The sequence below is a fragment of the Falco punctatus genome (assembly GCF_963210335.1).
Source record: "Falco punctatus genome assembly, contig: scaffold_22, whole genome shotgun sequence".
In the NCBI taxonomy this organism is placed as follows: domain Eukaryota; kingdom Metazoa; phylum Chordata; class Aves; order Falconiformes; family Falconidae; genus Falco; species Falco punctatus.
In genome coordinates this window covers 1208309-1229150 of record NW_027660223.1, presented here as the reverse complement: position 1 = coordinate 1229150, position 20842 = coordinate 1208309, and the positions used below count along the sequence as shown (strand labels likewise).

Below are 20842 nucleotides of genomic sequence, written 5' to 3'. Positions count from 1 at the left end.
AATGTTTAGGTGTTCAGACAGGTCAGCCCTAAACCACATACACTTTCAGCACTATGCCACAAGAACCCGAACCCAAAGAGATACAAACACATCCAAAGGGTACACGTAACGCAAACAAGGTAACTTCCTTTACAACTTGCCAGCAAGCGCCGTGATAGCTGGTGTTAATTAACAAATACTAAGCACTTCATTGCTATAGCGCGCACCCACACCGTAAGTGCATTCCTAAGGCAGACATCGGTAAAAGCTCACTTCAGCCTGTACGTGTTTACAGGCAAACATTTAGTCCACCACGAAGTTGCCAGTGTGGCGCTCCCCTGAAACAATCCGTGAGCGTGCTCCGTGTCTGTCTGCAGCTGGAAGCAACACACCAGGTGATCCTTCTTCCGGACTTTCAGAATCCGTCTGTGTAACATAAAACACGGGCGTGAGCATCGGTACAAATTCTCAACTCATTTCTATGCAAAATGTTCCTGCTAAGCCAACTTGCACAGCACGGAATCACAAAAGCCTTTGATCAGCCCCTTGGAAAGGGCACGTCAAGACACAGTATATTGGAAAATCACAGCAGACTTGTGTGTTTTCAGATCTTAGGCAAAAACCTCACAACTCATCTAAACTAGTCTGTCACGTTGGCAAACTGCACAGCTGCAAGAGAGAATTAACATGGTAACTCGAGCTGTGGGTTGTAACTGCAGGTCTGGGGGGGACCCAACTTTCGGACTGAACTGGTACCCGATACTCAAATTTGTGCTGATGTTCCCCAGGCACACGTCCTGCAGTGGGGAGCGAGCACATTGCTACTCCCAGTTGCAAGGGTTGAACAAAGACTATTTGGGCTGAACAAAGACGAGCAAGACAAAGCTTACAGAAACCAAGGCTACCTAAACCCCCCCGATAATATTTTAGCCTTGTATTTTTAAGAAGGAGATGGGGAAGAGTTCCTTCTTCCTCACAAGAAAAGTCAGAGGGGGTAAGCTACAGACTCTGCTCGTTTTCTTCTAACCCATTCCCACAGACAGGAAGAACTAAAAGGGCAAACAGCCAGCATGTGTGGTATTTCTGTTGAACGCTACTCTCAAAAAGGGCCAAAAAGGTAGAAAGGCTCTTTTCCGAAGCAGCTCATCATCTAGGCTGCAGACCCTAAGGGCAACCACTGAACACGTCAGCGGAATAGAGTTGTGTGGTGAAAAAGCAACAATCCCGCCAGCCCCGCTGAGAAGCTCAGACTATTTTAAGCAGCAAGAAACTTCACTGCCGCAATACTGTACCAGAAACCCAACTCCAAGGGCCAGTTGCCATGAGACCCAAATCATTAGCTCGACCTACCTTCATCCCAAGCCTCGCTGAACAGCTAGCACACAGCACAAGTATTTCAAGGGCCCCCAGTTACAAACATACAGCAGAACCAGGAGAAGGGGAAATAAGCCTCAGCCGCGGCAGGGCCCAAGCTCCGAGTGCTTCTGGATCTCGCTCCCCACCCCCGCCCCACTGGGAACCCCGGTGTCCTTCACGGGAAATACCTCAGAATCCCAGGGAGATTCAGCATCTTCCTCTTCCTCTGCTCCCACTGCAGTCAGGGCACCTACAAAGGCAGTAAGAGGTGAGACACTGAGCCCTTCTATTTCACTCTGCTTTTCCCCATCACCTCTGCGCCCAAAAGATGCACAGCGGTTCTGTTGCTGAGGACAAACTAAGCAGTGAGTGTTGAATTCAAGGGTTTCTTCACACCCAGCGCACAACATCATGGTACCTCCTTTGGATCGCCACCTCTCCAGCAGAAGATGGCTATGCACAACAGCTGACACAGCTACAAGCAGCACTGAAGACGTGTTTGGGTCACACTCTGGAAAAGGCTCCAGCACGCTGCAGCCCTGTGGCATACAGAGTTTAGGTCACCTGCTCTCCAGTCCACAGCTCCAGAAATTGCCATTGACTACCACCATCCACTGTACAGGAAGTACCATAGAAACACCACCCGACACATCTTCACGCTAAAATCACCAAGAAACAATGCTCCTTTTGTAGCACTACCAGAAAAGACCTTCCTTGACTAGCAGTTTTTAGCCTGCACCTTCCCAGAAGGTAGACAGCTAAGCATTGCCATTTAAAAAGAGGAGAGGCTCACAGCCCAAAAACTCACCCCAAACACACAACTTGTCTCTATCTCAGGGGGCTAACATCCGAATCTCTTCTCTACCAGACACACGCAAGGCTCAGTCTCAGTAGGTTCCTGGCCAGATTAAACTATCTTCATTTCTCTGTTTTAAGCTAGTCCATTAGGTAAAACTGATTCAGGATTCACTCTTGTGGAGACATGCACACAAAAAACGGGAAAGGAGCTAGAGACCAGTGAGGGCACCCGTCCTAGCAGAGGGGAACTGCTGGTTCCAGCCTCAGCTAGGACTACTCACACTGTGCCAAATGCAGGCTTATGGCAAAACGCACCGACAGAAGAGCATGTATAGGCACAACACCTGGAATACAGCAGGTTCTGCCAGGCCCGCTCTGTAGCATTTGATCAGCAGCTACACACGCTCTGGTAACATCTACCACACCACTCTACTCTCTGGAGACAGACAGTGGAAAGTGTGCCTTCTCCTCCTGCTCCAAGACCTGAGGTGAGTACCAGAGTGCTCAGCCCTGACTGACAGGGCAATGCTTTCGAGCACACTCAAGCGTGGCACTGGAGAGACTTTCTACGTTTTAAAACTGGACAAGGTGAGGCACTGGAACAGAACAGCTTTCTCTCAGATTGACTCAAATCTTTCCCAGGCTTCAGCCAAGAGCAACCACAACTTTTCAGTCTGACAGTACGGTCTGCCAGAAAGGGGAATACTACTGTCACACCCAAGACTCTCTAATCCTCCTCTTTTTCAACTGTGCGTTTTGGTCTGATCGCTTCAGGGAGAACACAGCAACAAAACCAAGAATGACACCTGCTCCATGTAGCATCGTTTGGAATCCAAGGCCACAATTTGTTCTTCAGGAACGAATGAAAAGGAACAAAAGCTACTTTCCTCCTTGCCAATGCCCACTAGGGTTCACAGGCAAGGGAAAAGCTTGCTGTTTCAGAAGTCAATCACCATTTCAGTTCATTTACTGTGCATTAATATTTATAGAGGAAGAACTGGGATCAGTATTCACTAACTCACTTCTCTCACCAGTGTTGTCTTTGGAAGCACTGTGGACTTGATGGCTATCATTACAAATAGAGTTTTTCACACCCTCAACAACTGCAGTTTGTAGCTCTTCACCAGTGTCTTCCTTTTCCTGCTCCTTCTCCTCTTCTTCCTGTTCAGGTGATTTTTCCTAAAAGAGATTGACCAAACAGCTGGAAATAGCAGAAGCAAGCACCTTCTTAGCCATCCATCGACAACTTTAAAAATGCTTTTCCTGTGTAAGACAACAGGGAAACTTTGTTGAGCTTTGTTTTACAAGGCCTTCAGTTTTTCCATGGGAATCTCTGAGGAGACAGCAATGACATTAGCCCTAAGTCATTAGCCCTGGCTCTGCAAAGCTCCGGAGAAGCAATTCTTCATGTCAGCCTAACTCTAGCTTTCATTTCAGTTACATTGTTTTGGAACATGCTCCTTTTCCTCTACTTTGCTCCAGGAAAATCACTAACTTCCTGCTCTCAATCTTACTCAAACTTTTTGGTTCCTCACTTTCAGCCATCACACCAGGTATTTTACTAAATGGCAATAAATCTTGACAGATAAAAACCGTACATACAACTGAGAAAAAATGAATTTATTTCAGAAAAATTATACTGCCTATTTGTTTTCCTGCAAAACCACTGCAACCAATAAAATAATATCGAAAATACTGCCCAATATTATTCTTATACCTAAGAAACTGCTTTGGTTAGGAGTAAAGGCATTTTCTAATATAAAAAAAAGGATGATCAAAAGATGGATATACGTGAAATATCAACAGAAATCCAGTTTACCTTTTGGTTCTTACCTTTATTACCCTTAGAAAATACCTTTGTGATTGAATCATCCTTATATAACTTACTTTGGTGCCTGAGTGAAATGCTGCTCTTACATTTTCTTCATGCCTATTCAAGCACAAGTGTTCACTTTCTTGTTTCAGTGCTTCACAGACTTTATTATCTACTTCACATTGCTCTTCTTCTGTATCTTCATCATCTACATGTTCAAGAAAGACAGAGTTTGTCTTTGACTTTCAAGCCTTGGGTTTTTTTCCTGCTGACAAAGAACTATTATCACTTTCAAAGCCATTACTGAAGCTTGACTTTTTCTCCTTAAGACCACAACTATCTGAGAGAAGCTGAGGTGTCTCTTTTTTCCAGTTTGTCATCTTAGATTCTGCAAAAAGGGAGTCATCATTTCTGTGAAACTTCGCCTGAATCGTGCTTTTCTTGTTCCAACTTTCTTGTTTATCTTGCAAATTATTTAGATTTTGAAAGACAGTTTGCTTTGGTACTGACTTGCAAGATACTTCATTATTCACCGTCTTTGGAGACATGGCAGTTATGTCAAAACAACAAAAGGAGTTATGTAAATGGCAACAGGCATGTTACCAGATGAATGGAGTAATCTGGGAATGTCTGGAAAAGGAACCAAGTCAAGGATGGGCAGGATGGAGGAAGGACTTGGCCAGGGACAAAGGCTTAGGAAGGGATTAATACCTTCATTTTAACAACATGACTTATTTTTTCTGAAGTGACCAAGTGCTGTGTTTTCAAAATGCTACTTTTCTCATTTACTAAAGGAAAAGAATTGTTTAAGAAACTACTTAGCAAATCTACTTTTATATATTAGTATACTATGCAATCTTTTCCAAATAGCTTACTGTTTTTCCTGAACTGCTGGGAAACATTCATTAACAATGTCAAATTTGGCTTCTGCAGCTTCTGTAAATAAATTATTTTTTTTTTTTTTTTAGAACACTAACGACAACAACAAATCCTTTGGTCACATCAAATCTTGAACACTAAATGTAATCAGGCTGTCCTTTTGATAGTGGTCAGGTGTTGGCTCCATCCTATACTTCTAACTACAAAAACACTCCTCACATATGCAATTCAGTGAGTATTTCACCCCCAAAATACCATGCAGGCACCCTTCTGAAAATTGTTTCCAAAACTATGGTTACATGCATAGCAGTTTTAAAAATCTGGGTTTAGTATTTGTAGTACTTCAGTAAAATTCAGTTATATTTAAGATCGCAGCTTCTGGATGCTTACTTGCAAGTGTGCACAAGGGAAGTAACTGTTAAGAACCCTAGGTTTAATGCATTAATTAGTCCCTGCAAGTACACTTACCAGAATATCCTGAAATTTCAAAAACATGCCAAAAAAATGCATAATTTATATTTAAATCAGTGCAAGAAAATGAAATCATGTTAAAACTAAACATGCTTGCACCTCTGGTATTACAGAGTAGGTTGAACTAGAACACCGGTTCCTCGTCGCTGCAGAATCCCAGAGCAACAGAACAGATGCTCCACACATCACTGCAGAAGTTAATAATTCTTCAGAACACTAGCAAAAAAAGCAGGCCTGAGAGCTTGTAGCTGACAAAAAGAATACTGCCTAAGCATTCAAAAAAAGAGGGAAAACATGCAGTGTGAGATTACATGCAAGCACAGAATGCCATCTCAATAGAAGAAAAAAAGATGACCTATTTGAGTAACTCATCCACTGAGCACTCTTGAGTAACCTGATGAGGAGGAAAGGAGAACTAGGTGATGAAGGCTTTCAGTACCTCTTCATTAAAAAGTGCCCTTTATCAGTTAGGATTCTATCACAAAATTTACAGGAAACATTAACAGTGTTTGGGGAAGAACAGAAAAGGTTATATTAGTAACTTATAAACTTAAAATCCGACTCAAATGACCAAGAACAAATAAAACTGTGGTGGTTTATCTCATCGCCTATGGCTCTTTTGCCTCAAATCACAAATCTACTGCATGATCTGCCACAGCTACAGGTCTTTTAGGAAACCTCACAGCAGAAGAAAGGCTGGCAGGTCAGAGAGTGCTTCTAAGGAGAAAACAATATTGGCTAGAACTGTAGTTTATTTCAATCCCCCAGAAAACTTGCCTTCAGATCGCTTATTTTTATAGGACATTTACTGTAAGTACACCATACCTTGGGAGTAAAATCGAGTTCTTCCTCAGAAGTATGCCAACTGACATCGCTCCCCTCTTTCTCCAAGCTTCTTAAAAAGTAAAGCAAAATGAGTACTGTGTCTCTCCAATCATTCCTCAGGTATGTGCTGGGTATGTTTAAAGTCTTACCTGATTGAGTCTCCTTGCGACAAGTCATCTATTGCTGTGCAAACACGAATTGACATGTTGAAATTAGATTTGGCATGCTAAAAATCAACCAGCACATACAAACATTTAACCTGGACAACTCTACATGTCATAGCAGAATGAAACTTTGGGGAGTCAACTTAACGTAAGACACCATGAATGAATGCATGCATTTCCAAACAACTGCTTTTTCAAGTCACACTGAATTGACAAAACAAAAAAGACTAGAGTTATATCTCCTTTGAACTTTTATACCTAAAAGTTTAAGAACTACCTCTAAACTAAAAAAAACCCAGCATAGCATGAATATGCTGTGTTAATAAACAGTTAACAAAATACTGGTGCTTTAGCAAGACAGTAAATAAATGAACTGCTGAAGTACTCCTACTGCACACACAAGCACACACTGTTGACAGAGATTTTACTGGTTTATATACTATACTAGCTGGTGCTCTACCCACTTACAGGTTATCCTGAAAAGGTAAAAAACATCAAAAAGCATAACCAAGATCTAATGCCTATCCTCAGGCAGAAAAATCCCCACCAGTTCTCTATGCTGTACCAAAAAGGGTATTCAACAGGCAAGACAGGCGTAACCAGGGCAATCTATACTACGCTCCAAGCTTTCATCCATGTTAAGACAGCAACTTGCACACAGGATCACAGGATAAATCAGGTCACAAGGGACCTCGGCAAGTCTCTCAGCCAACCACCTCCTCAAAGTGGACTCAGCTCTGAGGTCAGATGAGGCTGCATAGGGCTTTTTCCACTCTGATCTTGAACCATTCAAGGAGGGAGACTGCACAACCTCTCTGTTTTACTGTTCTCACCATGGTGAAGCTGCCCACATTCCATTAGAAATTCTTGTTTCCATTTATGCCTCTTGTACCTTTGCTTCATGTGACGCACCACTGGGAGGCACCTGTCTCTGTCTTCTCCATACACGTACTGGAAGCTGCTACTGGGTCCCCTTCAAAGTCATCTCCTCTCTACACTGAACAAGCCCAGTTCCCCCAGTCTCTCCCCAAAAGGCAAGTAGTCCTGCTCCTGGCAAAGTTTGATGGCCCTCCACTGAACTCGCTCACGGATGAAAGACCACTCTCTCTTGCACTGGGGCCTCAAAATTATACCCAGGGAGCTGGACACAACCCAGGGACTGCCAGGTAGCAGCGTACAATCCCCTTCCTCAGTCCCCTGGCTATGCTGCTCTTCATACAGCCCAGGACACCGTTAACCTTCTCAGCCGGCAGGGCACCCTGCTGGCTCATTCTCAGCTCACTTTCTGCCAAGACCCTCTGGCTATTCCCAGCAAAGCAGCTCTCCAGCCAGGCAGCTCCAGCACGTGCTGTAGCAAACGGTTGTTCCTTTCCATGTGCAGGACTTGGCATCTGCCCTTGTTGAATTCTGTTAAGACAGGCCTGACAGTCCATTTACCCAGCTTGTCAAGATCCCTCTGAATGGCAGCGTGGCCCAGATGCACATGTTGCAAACTCAACGACAGCGCACTCTAGCACACCACTGACGTACTAAAGAAATCTGAACTCTAGGAATCCAGCCTGAAGAGTGCGAAAACCTCTCAATTACCAACAACTAAGATGAAATAAAAGGCCTCTTCAATTCCCAGGACAGAAAGGAAAAAAACCAACAAATAGAACCTCCACATCGTATCCATTTCAGCATTCCTCAATTCCTCGGTAATTAGTTCTCGTTAACTATCATCACAAAATGAAGTTGCTTATAAATAGGAGATTGGCGGCCTTCCATAAAGTTGTATGATGACAGCCAAACCGAGGTCTTAGACAAAATCATTAGAAGGAAAAGAAAACAAAGGGCATATCATGTTGAGTAAGTTATCTGAACTTTTGCTTTCCATGGATAGTAACTTTAAGCAATGATCAAAACCAGTTCCCATTCTCCTTTAAAAAGCAAGAGAGAAAGTTTATGAGATAGTTTTCAGACAGATCTTGATGCCCTACTGTAGAAATGGGATCTAGAAAAGTAGTATCTAGGGATCACTTGTTTCTACTTTAATTGAAGTCCATTTTCATTTTGGAGTAACAGTAAATAATATTAAAAAAAAATGCTCTTCTATCACTAATGACACAAAGCTATCACTCAATTCAGTAATAAAGGACCCATGCAAAACACGCAAACAAAAGCGCCCAAAGCCTGCTCTCAAACCTGATTTATAAAACCAAAACCATCAGAATAGAGACCTCCAAGATAATAAACATCACAGGTGTGTTAGTATTTGTACATCACACAACATGTTCCATAGTTGAAATGCTACTGTATAGAATACCTTTCTTTGGTTTTCCTGTTCTTGATGTCTGGCTAGGAGATTGTGGCATTCCTATATCCGTTTAGGGAAAGGCGTGTCAAGGACAGACCAAACAAGGACACCAGAATAAATGTGAATTCCCAGAAATCTGGAAAACCTAACCAGTACATTAACAAAGCTGTAGCAATGGGAGAATGTACTGTGACCGTCAGCCTACTCTACAGTTACAAGAAGTAGAAGCCAAACCTATCACAACCTACAGAACTCTACTCTTAAGGGACAGTGTCAAACAATGTAACTTAATTTACTTGCTCCATTGTAGAATACCTATATTCCAATATTTTGAAACACCGAAACAGATTCTTGGCAGTTTACTGTACTGCCAACTTTGTATTTCTCTCAGCTTGAATAGTCCTTGCCCAGCACTGACTGCCAATGCAATTCCTTCATATTTGTAGAGTGTTTTATACGTACGGCACACTTAAAATCCCTCCGTCTAAGCATCCCAAAAATCTGTAGGTGCCAACAAACTTTGGAGATACACTAGCCAGCTGTGTCAGATGGTGCCTGATGCAAACACAGCCCCCTCCTACCTCAGTCTGAAGGTAAAAGCCCTGCATATATTGATTTGACCATGCTGAACTGTTCACATAGAGAAGCTATGCCACCAGCCAGAACGCAGGCTTGACAAGCAGTCAGAGTGAATACCCTGTTCCCCCAGGGCTACAGGGCAGGCCACAACTGGACCAGAACGGGTGCACTGACTGGTGTGAGTGTCATGCATGTGTGCTTGTGTGTGTACGCGTGGCTATGTGTTGTGGAAAAGAAGCTTTAGAATACAAATCACCATCCGCCTGCTCTACCCATCCTACTTAGTAAAATTTGATTTTTTATGTCAATGAATGGTGTGGTTGTTATTGCAGCTACCCAACACCAAATGTCTGTGTGACAAGGCCATAACATTTGCCTCAGAGCAACAGGGAGTCCTGCTTATATTGATGTTACCACAAATACATGGAATGGATGTGGCAAGAGGACTCCTATCAAAAACACACATGTAGGAGTTAAAAAAAGGACCTCAAGATTGTTTCTCATTCCTTCTCCATTTCTCAATTTTCTTAAAAGGCGATACAGCAGATATAAAGCACACTGAAGCACTCGTTTCTTTTCCAAGAGCTCTAAGACGAAAAACCAATGGTTTCTGTAGGAACAATACACCAATATGCAGTGCAGCAGCTAAAAAAAGCTGCCACTGAAGACATACTAGAAATCTGAACCCTCGCTTTTAGAAAAAATGCGTAATTACTTTTTGCCAAAGAAATTCCAACTTCAAATCTGAAAAGTCTGTCTTTCGATATGCTAGAGGTGGAAGCCATTCATTTAGAGGTTTTTGCAAGTCTGTCTGCAATCAACAAAAAGGTTCGTGTTCTGACAAAAAGTAAACACTCAAATAAGCATGAGCCAACCTCTTAAATATACCGACTTGCTCACTAGAAGCGAGTATTTTGAAGAATGTTCAACAAGTGCAAAAGGAATAAGGACTACATTGAAGATCCCAGAAAAACAGGAATGAAGAGCAAGATTAAAACAAAGAATTCAAAGTGGGTATTCCTGCGTTGTCTCAAGATCAGTCTAGCTTCTCCTCTAACAGGGGCTTCAAAGCTTTTACTGCAGCCTATCAAAGGGACTCAGGATGCAGGACCTGTGCTTTGTGTGTGCAAGCAAGAGACTGCAGAATCAATGCCACCAAGTGTTCCCTGCATGCTACTAATCCCTCTCACTCAACAGGCCGGGGTCATTTTCTAGGAGACTGAGCACAAGAAGAAAAAGATTCGTACTACTCAAGAAAAACAAGCCCTACTATAAACAGCTTGAGACCACAGCACACTCTTTCTCCTCCCAAGTCCTTAACCCACATAAATATGCTCTTCACACTTACTAGGCCTCTTCAAGTGAGGATTTCCCATAACATTGTGGACTTATGCTAGTAGTATTACTGTCTTCAAGGAACTGAGCAAATTACTTGGTTCAAGAACCCATATTTCCCTGAGGGCATATTAATTTTGGAATCACACAACAGTATTATTCTTCAAGCCACATATTTTAAAATAACCCAGGCCTGTCAGTCATCACAATGTGGTACCACAGCAATTATCTACGTGCACAGGAGGCAGCCACAGAGTGCTGTTTGGGTAAAAGCAACATTTTCTTGATTAAACTACCTGTACCAAGCCCTTTCCAAAAATAAAATAAAATATAAAAACCTCTGCATCTTCCTTCAGTCTATCAAGAAACTTTACACATCGCTGACTAGATCAAAATAACTATTCCTAAGTCAAAGGAACAAAGTTTGGCTCTAAATTAAATTCCCCTATCTGGGAAAAGTGAATTCGGAAAAATATGTCATGAAATACGAGCAAAACACGGGATATTTAAATAAAAGGAGTAATAAACTGTGTTTGAACACTGTCTGCTGCCCATTTGCCGCAAAGTTCTGATGTAACACCCTTAAAAAAACCAGAAAGGATAGAATTTCCCACTGTAGGGCCTGAGATGTAAAGTACAAGACAGTTCGTTCTATATTAAAAGATTAGTTTTCTAAGATTCCTCTAGGGCTATATGAGCTCATAAGCATAGACTGGATCTTAAAAATTAAGGAGCGGTTGTTTTTTTTTAAATTTAAAATAAACTCACTGAAGGAGCTGATTTTTTGATAACAAGGCAATTCAATTGTTTTTCTGGATCACAGGTTAATGTGGACCTTTTAACGTTTATTTCATAAAATTACTGGAAGTAAAAGTGTTATTTATTTTTACTGGAAATCAAACTACGTCCATGAAGATACAGTACACACAGAAGTTGCATTGTTGTTTCTAACAAAGTGACTTTTCCAAGATGATTTTTCCTAAGTATGTCTCTACAGCACCTACACAGAAACAATCGTAACTGATGCTAAGAAATAAGATAACTCACTAAAAGCAGCTTAGTGCAGGTGAAACTATTAATATTAAAACACCACTGCACAAACTCAGTGGATATCAACAAGACATGTACAGTCCTGCTAACTCATCTGTTGCTTCCCAACTACAGGAAGATGAACAACTACTCAGGACGAACCTACTGCTTTTGCAATTCGTTTTCACAATCTGAATGGCCATCTACAGGTACAAGTACACACCCCAAAACCAAAACCACTCTCACCTAGTTCCTTCCCTGTCCCCCTTCTCTCTCTGTATGAAAACCTATACAGATGGGCAATCTGGCAGGCAGAACGCAACAACCCGGTAAGTGGGCCCGTAGCACACAAACCGCAGCTGCCTTCACCCCTGACAAGAAGCACCTCCAACCAGCAACAAGTCAGCATATTCACAAAGCTTCTTGCGCTACCCCACCTGATGCCTCCACTAAAGTCAACGGCAAACACAGTGAGCGCTGACAACACAAACCCCCTAAAGGAAAGGCCACAGTGATTTTCCTCGTGAGCTCCTGCGTGATTAAAGATCCCACCTCCTCTGTCCACAGCAGGTGCACCCAACGTCAAGCCAGCAGCTCTGGCCCGGTGAGGAATGCCAGGTACTGTGTCGCCTTGTGCACCACCTTCGTCTCTGTCTCCCCGGAATGCGTATGCCACCAGTTGTTTACAAAGACTATATAGGGAAAGAGAAGAAACATATTTGGTAAAAACAACCACATACTTGCTTATACAGTTTAATAGAACAGTTAACAGCCACTTATCCACCCTACACGTATTCATAGCCGTATGAATTCATATACTTGTATGCATTCACTGAGAGTAATACACACAGAACTTACTGCACGACTACTACCTACTTCAATATTCACTACAGTCATGTTCACTCTAGAGGTGCATATCCACACCTACGAAGCTATTAGCTCCCGCTCGGCACAGTATTTTCAGCTTAGCTGTTAAGCACACATAACCACCTTAGAGAAGGGATACGCACAGGTACAAAGCTATCCATAAGAGGGGTGAAACTGTTTAAGACTTTAACAAAAGGGATATGTTAGATCTCTGAAACAAAAGGCTGGTAGTTCCTGCTCATTGTAGTGGAAGTCAGTAAGGACAATGGTGCTGGTCTGAGGAGAGGACTGACATGCATTTCAGTTTGCCACGTTCTACCTCTGGGTAACTGTAGGATACAGACATGTTTTAGAGCTTGTACTGGGCAGGTGCAAGTTTAGCATCAAAACTTGAAATCTACAGACAATTCAGGGTGGAAATTTTCTTCAACATCCAGATTAATACTAGACACAGGGAACGATACGTATCAGAAGACGTCACTGAGCACAGCTTCAGGACAGCTTTCAACACACCATTAAACCGTGCTGCTATTACCAAAAACATTCAAAAGCCACACTGACAGCTGACAACCTATTCTAACAATAAAGTCAAAAATTTACCTAGAATATCCATGAGTAACAGCATAATCCTCAGCTGTCCATCCGTTAGTGTCTTTATGGAAAAGATCAGCACCATATCGAAGAAGAACTTTTATTAAATTAAGCTGTCCACCAGATGCTGCAGTCATAAGTGGGGTTCTGAAACACCAAAAATATGTTATGAAGTAGATCATTTGACACAGACACTGTAATTATTTTTATTCCTATTTGCTCTCAAAAACTACTTTACTCTTTACTGAATGAGCAAAAGAAAAAGCAGTTTTCATTAAATATTAAGAGCAACCATAAAATGCAAGAGGGAGTCAAAACAACCAAACCTTCAATCTTCAGACAAAGCTTCCACATAGACAACACTCACATACAAACTATGCCACTATGCAGGAGATGTTTTTTCACATTGAGGCAGTGCTGCTGAGCTACCAGCATGTTTCCTGCCAGAAGGGCCACCACAGACAATGCCTTCTTGTAATCCTCTACGAGGAAAGCACCCACTGAGGTATGACAACAGCCAAGCGCAGATGTTCTTTCACAAGTCACACAGAAATAGCTGCTATGTGGCTCCCGGGTTTTTTTCAGAGCTCACTCTCATGCCTCTGATTAATCCAACCTAAAGAATACTAAAGAGACCCATGCAGAGTTTTGACAAACCACTCACCTTTCACAGTGATCTCGAGCATGCACATCAGCTCCTCTCTGCAGAAGAAACTCTGCTATATCTTCATGATGTTCAGAGATAGCAAGAATAAGCGGAGTGTTTCCCTCCTGAAAGGGCAGATAAATACATTTAAAAATAAAAGTAAAAAAAAAAAAACAACCCTACAAGAGGAAGACTAATACAACTTTTTGAAAGAGCTTCTTCAACAAACACAAAAATTTACCTTATTCCGAGCATCAATATTGGCATTATGCTCAAGTAACAGCCCCGCTACAGTTGTATTAGGAGATCGGACAGCAAGGTGAAGGGCAGTGTTGCCGTCAGCATCTGCCAGGTGTGGGTTGGCACCGTGCTCCAGCAGAATAGCTACACATTCTTCTTGCTGGCACTGTACTGCCTGGGAACAACACACAGAAAAGGAAGAACTGCCAGCACTCTGTTACAATTGCCGCAGCTTCCCAATGCTGGAAAATAAGAGCACCTTCAAAGCTGAGCTAACATATGCCTATTCCACGCTGATTACCAGATGCATGCTTCTACGCAGAGCTGTGTAAAGAATCCTACCAGCCACCTCTCATTTAATGCACAGTTGACAAGCCCCACTTGAAAGAGCATAACATATTCCACATACCTTCATCAGCGGCGATCTGTTATCACTGTCAGAAAGATTTAGTTTACACTTGTTTTCTACGAGATATGTAACAACATTCACATGGCCATTCGCAGAAGCAAGATGCAGAGGTGTCCTAAAAATTAAACATATTAAATTAGCACAAACAGACAACTAGAGAAATAATTTCAGGCTCTGATAAATTGATATGACCACAAGTTTCACTTTGCACAAAGCAAGCTTAAGAAATGATTTCTCATTCCGTTACCAGTAACAGCAGTTGTGCACCAAACACCCGAGACTGGCCAGCAAAACCCCTCCGCAGCATCTGCTTGGTAAGGTGCCATTTCCTTCACTCTAGAACTTAATCTGCACAGATTCCTGTGCCCAGGCGTTGGTCACTGCCTCCAGCAGGACTACACCTGTGGCACAGCAAAAAAGCTTGGGAATCTGAGAACTATGGCAAGCAACCCTCTAAGTTCTATAATTATTCATGTGCCAGAAGTATCAGAGATGTAGATGGGCTTTATATAAAGAGTATTAGCGTTTCCCTGCACTTCAATAATTTCTGCTTTTTCTCTAGCTTGCTTACTACTGCAACAAAACCAAGTACTCACTTGCACCAAAGTGCCCCCCATAACATGCAGCAAACCAGACAGAACACTGTAATCCTGAGTACAGGAAAGTAATACCTGATCCTTCAGATATGTATAACTACAATAGTCATAATAAGCCTACTACAGAGGAAGTCCTCTCCAGGGAGGGAATACTGTGTTTCCATAATACATGACCAGCATAAGAAAATGAAACTCTTTTCTTCAAGTTAAAGCCTTGCCAGAGGGAAAAAAAAAACAAACAACAACAACAACAAAAACCAAAACACTCCTTCAAACCACAGAACATCTTAGGTCTGATGTCAACTAACCAGCCTACTTATACTGAAAGAAATTGCCCAGAAAGTCCTTGCATGTGTTTCCCCCTAAATCAGAGGCACAAATCAGCACAAGCTTCACTCTGTGCAAAAGCAAAGCACCTGCTGCTCTGCAGGACGCCTGTCCCAACAGAGCAGAAGACAAGCTAGAAAACAGCTGGGACCTTCCTCCCTTGAAGGTGATGCAGTAACAATCCCACAGTTCCTCAAGAACTGAGGGGAACACCAGCACTGGTTCTGAACCACATCACTGCAGGTAGGTCCTTCTCTGTATTTAGGAAAGCTCAACTAGTCTTGCAATTGTTTTGGTACCTTGCTGAGACAGGAGCACAACAGCTCCCTGGCTAAGTGGGAATGGAAAGGGAGAGGTACACAAATGCAGTGGCAGGTGATGCAAAAACACAGTAATCTGTAACACAGATACTTGTTACAGGGCAGCTGACATCCTCCTCCACTGCAACAAAGATGAGGATGAGAGAAATACAGAAAACTTCAAAGAATTTGTAATGTCTTGCTACAGACAGGGAACAGACTGGAGCATTGACAGAGGAGTAGCTCAAGAGCAACTACCACCACTTTTTGAGAAATTTCCATGTAAACATGCAGGATCCTTCATCTCTGAAGAAATGACTGACTGAGATTATCTGAAAGCTAACCAGGACTGGTTATGAAGGAGTCCACAATCATCTGAAAGCTGCTACTACCAACCACTAGGAAGCATGACAGACGTGAAGTAGTCACTATCAGCTCTGCAAACAGAAAAGCCTTCAGAAAACTTGTGGACTTGTTGCTGTCCTCCTCAACCAAGCCTCTCAGTCTGTCAACAGGAGACGGCTCTGCTTGGAGCAAGGCCTGCTGTGCTCCACAGAAGATCCACTTCAGGGAACAGGCTGGCAGAGAACACCAGTGTTCAGGGTTGCCTGTCTCTGCAAGAGGCCTCCAGTAACACCGAAGTTCTTCTGCCACCCAGCCCTGGGGACACTGCCCAGATTATGTTCCTGCTCCTGCTGCTACGCTGATCACCTACAGAGTAGAAGAGAACTGCTGATGCTGAGCAGCCACGAAACAACCCCACTGGGAAACAGCAGGTTGGCAGTACGCACTTTGAATGGCCCTTGAGCCGACAACCCAGCAGCTACAAGCCAAGCAATGAAAAGCGCTGGAGTTCAGTCTGACAGGCAGCTGACAGGGTAAATCTCCCTTAGCAATGAGCTCTGACCCAGGATCCATGACTAGCTGGCATTGTGCCTACAGTGCTTCCAGCTCTGTGCTGACTTTTGCCCGTCTCTGTCAGTGAGGCTGAGGGTTTTGCTAGCCCACCTCTGAAAGCTGCCTGCTCCTAACTGATGCTGTATCAAGCACACTTTCGGGAGGTCTTATGGGCTACAGGACCCACTTTATGGAAGGAACTTGTATGTGTGATACTTGCCATGCTCCTGGTGCAGGATTTTGCTTTTGGAAATCCTGAGGAGCAAACCTGAGATATTCATACAACCAATGCACACATTTTTGCCGTTACTTTGCATTATTTCCTATTCTACACCTCTATTTCCAATGATACCAAGTCTTCCAACACTATGAAGCCCTGAAATGCAGCTGTATCCAGTGGTCACTCACAACAAACATCACACCCACAAGCACTAAGAGGGCACAGGTGGCCTTGCAACCCCCATGGCTGGTACAGAGGGCAGTGGCTGCAGCAAGCAGGCAGGCTCTGTCCACTGAATTGCTCTCAGCCGCGCTTTTCAGCAGCTTTTCAGCACTGGGCATTATCATGGCAAAACCACCACAGTGCTCATCATAGTACGCTGCCTTTTCTCCCCCCCCCCCCCCCCCCCCCCCTCCGGCTTGTTTTTTTTACAGTTTGTGACTTTATTTGTCCTGTTATAACACTGACAATACAATAGCCTGGCACACAGAAGGAAACCTTTCCAGAGGAAACAAAGCTTTCTAGACAAGATGAGCTTGAAACACAAAAACTAGCTCAATTTCATACCAGGGTCTGCTAAGAGCTGGTGACTGACTGATGACTGAATCAGCCACAGTGAATGGGAAGGCAGTAAGAAGAAAAACAGAGAGACTTTCAGAACTATTTCCATAAATGCCATCGAGCACCTTGACTCTGGCAGCTTAAGTATGCACAAAAGTGCACTCGAGCCACCTTAGCCAGCATCACCCACCCTCCAGCTGCATAAACTACTACTGGCTGGCAACACTCAGGCACACAGCCCACATGCTGACTGACTGCATTCTTCATTGCTTTTCCTACAAATCTAGACAGTTCCAGGTCTTTTCAGGGCAATAAGCTAGCTGGCTGGCAAAAGTCCAGTCTTCAGAAAAGACAGCCCAGGATGCTGAAGTACTCTGATTAAACCAGCATCTCCTCTGAATGTCATGGATGTTTTGACTCAGAGTCTTTTCAGAAAAGGCATTAACAGCTCAACACATACAAGACCCAAAACCTTCAGCTGATTCCCTTAGGCTTACGGTGGATCATGAGGAGCTATGCTGCAGCCCACGGCTTCTCCCTAAGATACAACTGCCAAGTACTTGCTGTGCTCGACTCAAAAGCACACATCCTAACACCTGCCAGAAGCAGCAGCTTCCTCTGCATGGCACTGCCCAGATTTTCCAATCCAAGGCACTAATTAGCTGTACCAAGGCCACAGAGCAAACAGCAAAGTAACTGCCACCTAAAATCAGACTGATGTTGCTTTGGCTGCAACATCAGAGTCACAAAAGGCACATCGGGCAACCGTCCACACAGCACCAATACACAGCACATTTACCCTTTCCTAAACGCAGTGCTTACCCCTCTTTTACTCCCAGCTGAGGCAGTGCAGCTTGCTCAGCTCAACTACTAACCCCGCACGCTGAGGCCTCCGAGGTGCATGCACTCTGCCTTCCAAGCCTGCCTGGAGAATGGCCCTGAGGCTCCTTCTGCAACCCGCCCTGGCCAGGCTGCTGCCGGCCCCCTGCCGCTCCTGCGCCCCCAGGCAAGGCAACACCCCCGGGAACGAGGGCACGGAGGGGGCCGGGGCAAGACCGGGACAAGACGGGGGATGCTCGGCCGACTCCAAGGGCTCCTGGCAGCACAGCCCTGGCTCCCCGCCCAGGCTGAGGCTCCCCGCAGCGATGCTGCTGTTGGCTCCCAGCGCCCTTGAGCTGCCGGTGGCTGCAGCTGCACCTGCGGGTGCCGGCGCTGCCCGCAACCCACCCCCACCCCGCCCCAGCACCGCCCGGCGCTGCTGCCCCCCGCCGCTTACCGCTCCGCCGTGTCCCGCTCGTCGATGCCGCATTTCTTCAGTCTCTGCCGCACCTGACCCAGGTCGCCACGGGCGGCCGCACGGTGCAGCTTGCCCAGGTCCTTCAGCCGGAGCTCGTAGGCACCGGTGGGGAAGGGCTTGGCGGAGCTGCCGGCCGCTGCCGGCCGCCCCTTCTTCTTCCTCCCGAACCCGAAAAACCTCTTCATCCCGCGGCACGGTCCCGCCTCAGGGAAGAGACGGCGGGAGGCACGCGGCGGGCTGCGGCAGGCCCCAGGCAGAACCGGGGGATCGGGGGTCCCGGGGCTGGGCATCGGGGGATCGGGGGGCCCCCGGGGCAGGGACGGGGGATCGGGGCCCCGGGCAGCGGCCCGGTACGGTTTTCTACAGAGCGAACCACCAGAGGGCGGGAAGCCGAGCGCACAGGCTGCTCCTCAGCGCGGCAGCGGCGGACAGCGCCTCCCTCAGCGCGGGCTCTGCTGGCGGGGGCGGGGTCTGCTCCGGCGCGTGTCCAGCGCGAGTGACGTCACTTCCTGCCCCGCGGTGCCCGGCGGCTCCCGCGCGGTGCCCGGCCGCGGCGCTGCCGGGGGGGGCCGGGGGCAGCGAGAGGCCCGGCGGGTGGCGGCGGCGCTGCGCCCCCCGCAGAGCACTCGGGCCGCTGTCGGGAAGCCCGGGGGGGTGCCGGCGTACCGGGCAGCAGCAGCTCCCCGCTGGCCCCGGCGGGGCCCGCGCTGCCAGCACGCTGGGGGGCTCGGTCTAGTTGGTTTTAAAAGAAAATGGCTCAAACTGGGAAAGCGCTTGTCGTTCAGGGCAAGGGCATCTCGTCAGGGAGTTATGGCCAAATCAGCTCTGCGAGCAATTCGCCTCCTAGTTTGTTGAGCAGTCCTGCTTGTGTGCCATCGTTAGCCCTGGGCAAATGGATGCCAAAGGAACGAACAGCAAGGGTTAATATAGCGGGAGGGGGGCGGGGGGGGGCCTGTAGGCATCATCTAGTTACCTGCCTTGCCATGACAGGGTCAGAAAGTTACTTTCCAGTAAATGTGGCTGAGCTGGCACTGCCACAAAAGAACACAAACGCGCACTGAGGGTATGGAAACGTGGTCCAGAAATCAAAAGACAGGTCGTGCCTTTGGTATAGATAAGTTGGGAACCATCCTCCTATTCTACTGCTGCGGTGATGGCACTAAGTAGTTCAGCGTGGTGAAACCTTACTATAAGTACCATATGGTTTTGGGGTGATGTCACAGGCCAGTATACCCTAGATGGTTTGACTCATGGAACACCTTGCCAGCACACTACTTCCTATTAGAAACTGCCTCTTGCCAATGAGTTTGTGAAACATGGGAGAGATGGCAAAGAAAACCTCAATCAGAGAGAGGGACACACTTCACTGTGATTAGCGCTGAAAATATTGATTACAACAGGACAGGAATCTAGTACCACTTTTTAGGGAGGAGATTCAGCCCTTTGAAACACCTTCTTTTTCTTCATCGCTAATAATGGTACAGCTCCTAGAACCTTCATTTTCCTTTCTGGAATGAGCCTTCACAGCTTTATCAAGCCTGTTCGCTCTGGCAGTGTTCTCGCCGACCAAAGTGGCTGATGTACAGTCACTTTCCTTAGCTGATCCTCAGTGTATCAGCAGCATTCCGTTATTGCAGATGTGATCTCTAGAAGGAAGAACTATAATAATTATAATAATAATATTTTTTTTTTAAAGACTGAAAAAAGACTTTTGCTGAAAACACATCCAAGTAAATTCAGGTTGCAAAACCTGAATTCTATGAGTTTTGGGAAATGGCTATGAGCAGCAGCCATTTCAAGAGTACCTCTGTAATCAGTCTGACCATTTAATGGGGGAATGGAGAGCAAAATGCATTTTTTAATTGAGTGTATTTGTTTTCTTCCAGACATTAGAAGAAAGGCAGGATTTTATTTACAAGGTGGCAATACAGAGTAAACACAATCCATCTCCGCTCTTTCCAGGAGGAAGTATTTCTTCTCCAGTGTTTTTTCAAGTGCATGCATGCTCAGCCACAAAAACTTGGGTTTATTACAGGTCACTCCCCAGCCAAGACCAGGAGACTCTACAGTTCCTGTGCAATATTAAATGTTTCAGAATGGTATTACCCTCCCCCCCGTGATTACCCAGTTTTAGTTGGCAGGGACTTGGTAGCTGGCTGGGCTGAAATTCAGTTTCAGGCTTTGAAGATAAGAGGGTGCTGATGGGTCCTGTGGATATAGTATTAGGGGCACAACGGGCACTATTTGTTTATTATTAGCCAGAAAGGATGCAAAACTAAAAACTAGAATCTATCACCCAGAGCAACCTCAAAAGCACTTCTGGGAACTCTGCTTCTGGGTCTCCAAGACCAGGAAAGACGGACTGAGT

At 45.1% G+C, this 20842-nt stretch overlaps 2 protein-coding genes across 3 annotated transcripts; both read right to left on the bottom strand.

The window, feature by feature from the left end:
* Nucleotides 1–1046: 1046 nt before the first annotated feature.
* On the bottom strand, nt 1047–19029 carry LOC308057541 (uncharacterized protein). Its single transcript, XM_080411631.1, has 2 exons — nt 18454–19029; nt 1047–1585 (listed from the first exon to the last, which is right to left on the bottom strand). Exons 1-2 carry the CDS (start codon nt 18762–18764, stop codon nt 1543–1545), a joined length of 354 nt encoding a protein of 117 aa, XP_080267757.1. The 5' UTR covers nt 18765–19029; the 3' UTR covers nt 1047–1542.
* LOC308057535 (uncharacterized protein) lies at nt 3749–16126 on the bottom strand. 2 transcript variants are annotated; one of them, XM_080411620.1, is made up of 5 exons: nt 12992–16126; nt 12077–12216; nt 6271–6304; nt 6122–6191; nt 3749–4154 (listed from the first exon to the last, which is right to left on the bottom strand). In XM_080411620.1, the coding sequence occupies exons 1-5, from the start codon at nt 13162–13164 to the stop codon at nt 4119–4121; spliced, it is 453 nt and encodes a 150-aa protein (XP_080267746.1). In that variant the 5' UTR covers nt 13165–16126; the 3' UTR covers nt 3749–4118. The 2 variants fall into 2 exon arrangements, with proteins under 2 accessions (XP_080267746.1, XP_080267747.1); XM_080411621.1 differs by having other exon boundaries at nt 6122–6188.
* Nucleotides 19030–20842: the final 1813 nt, after the last annotated feature.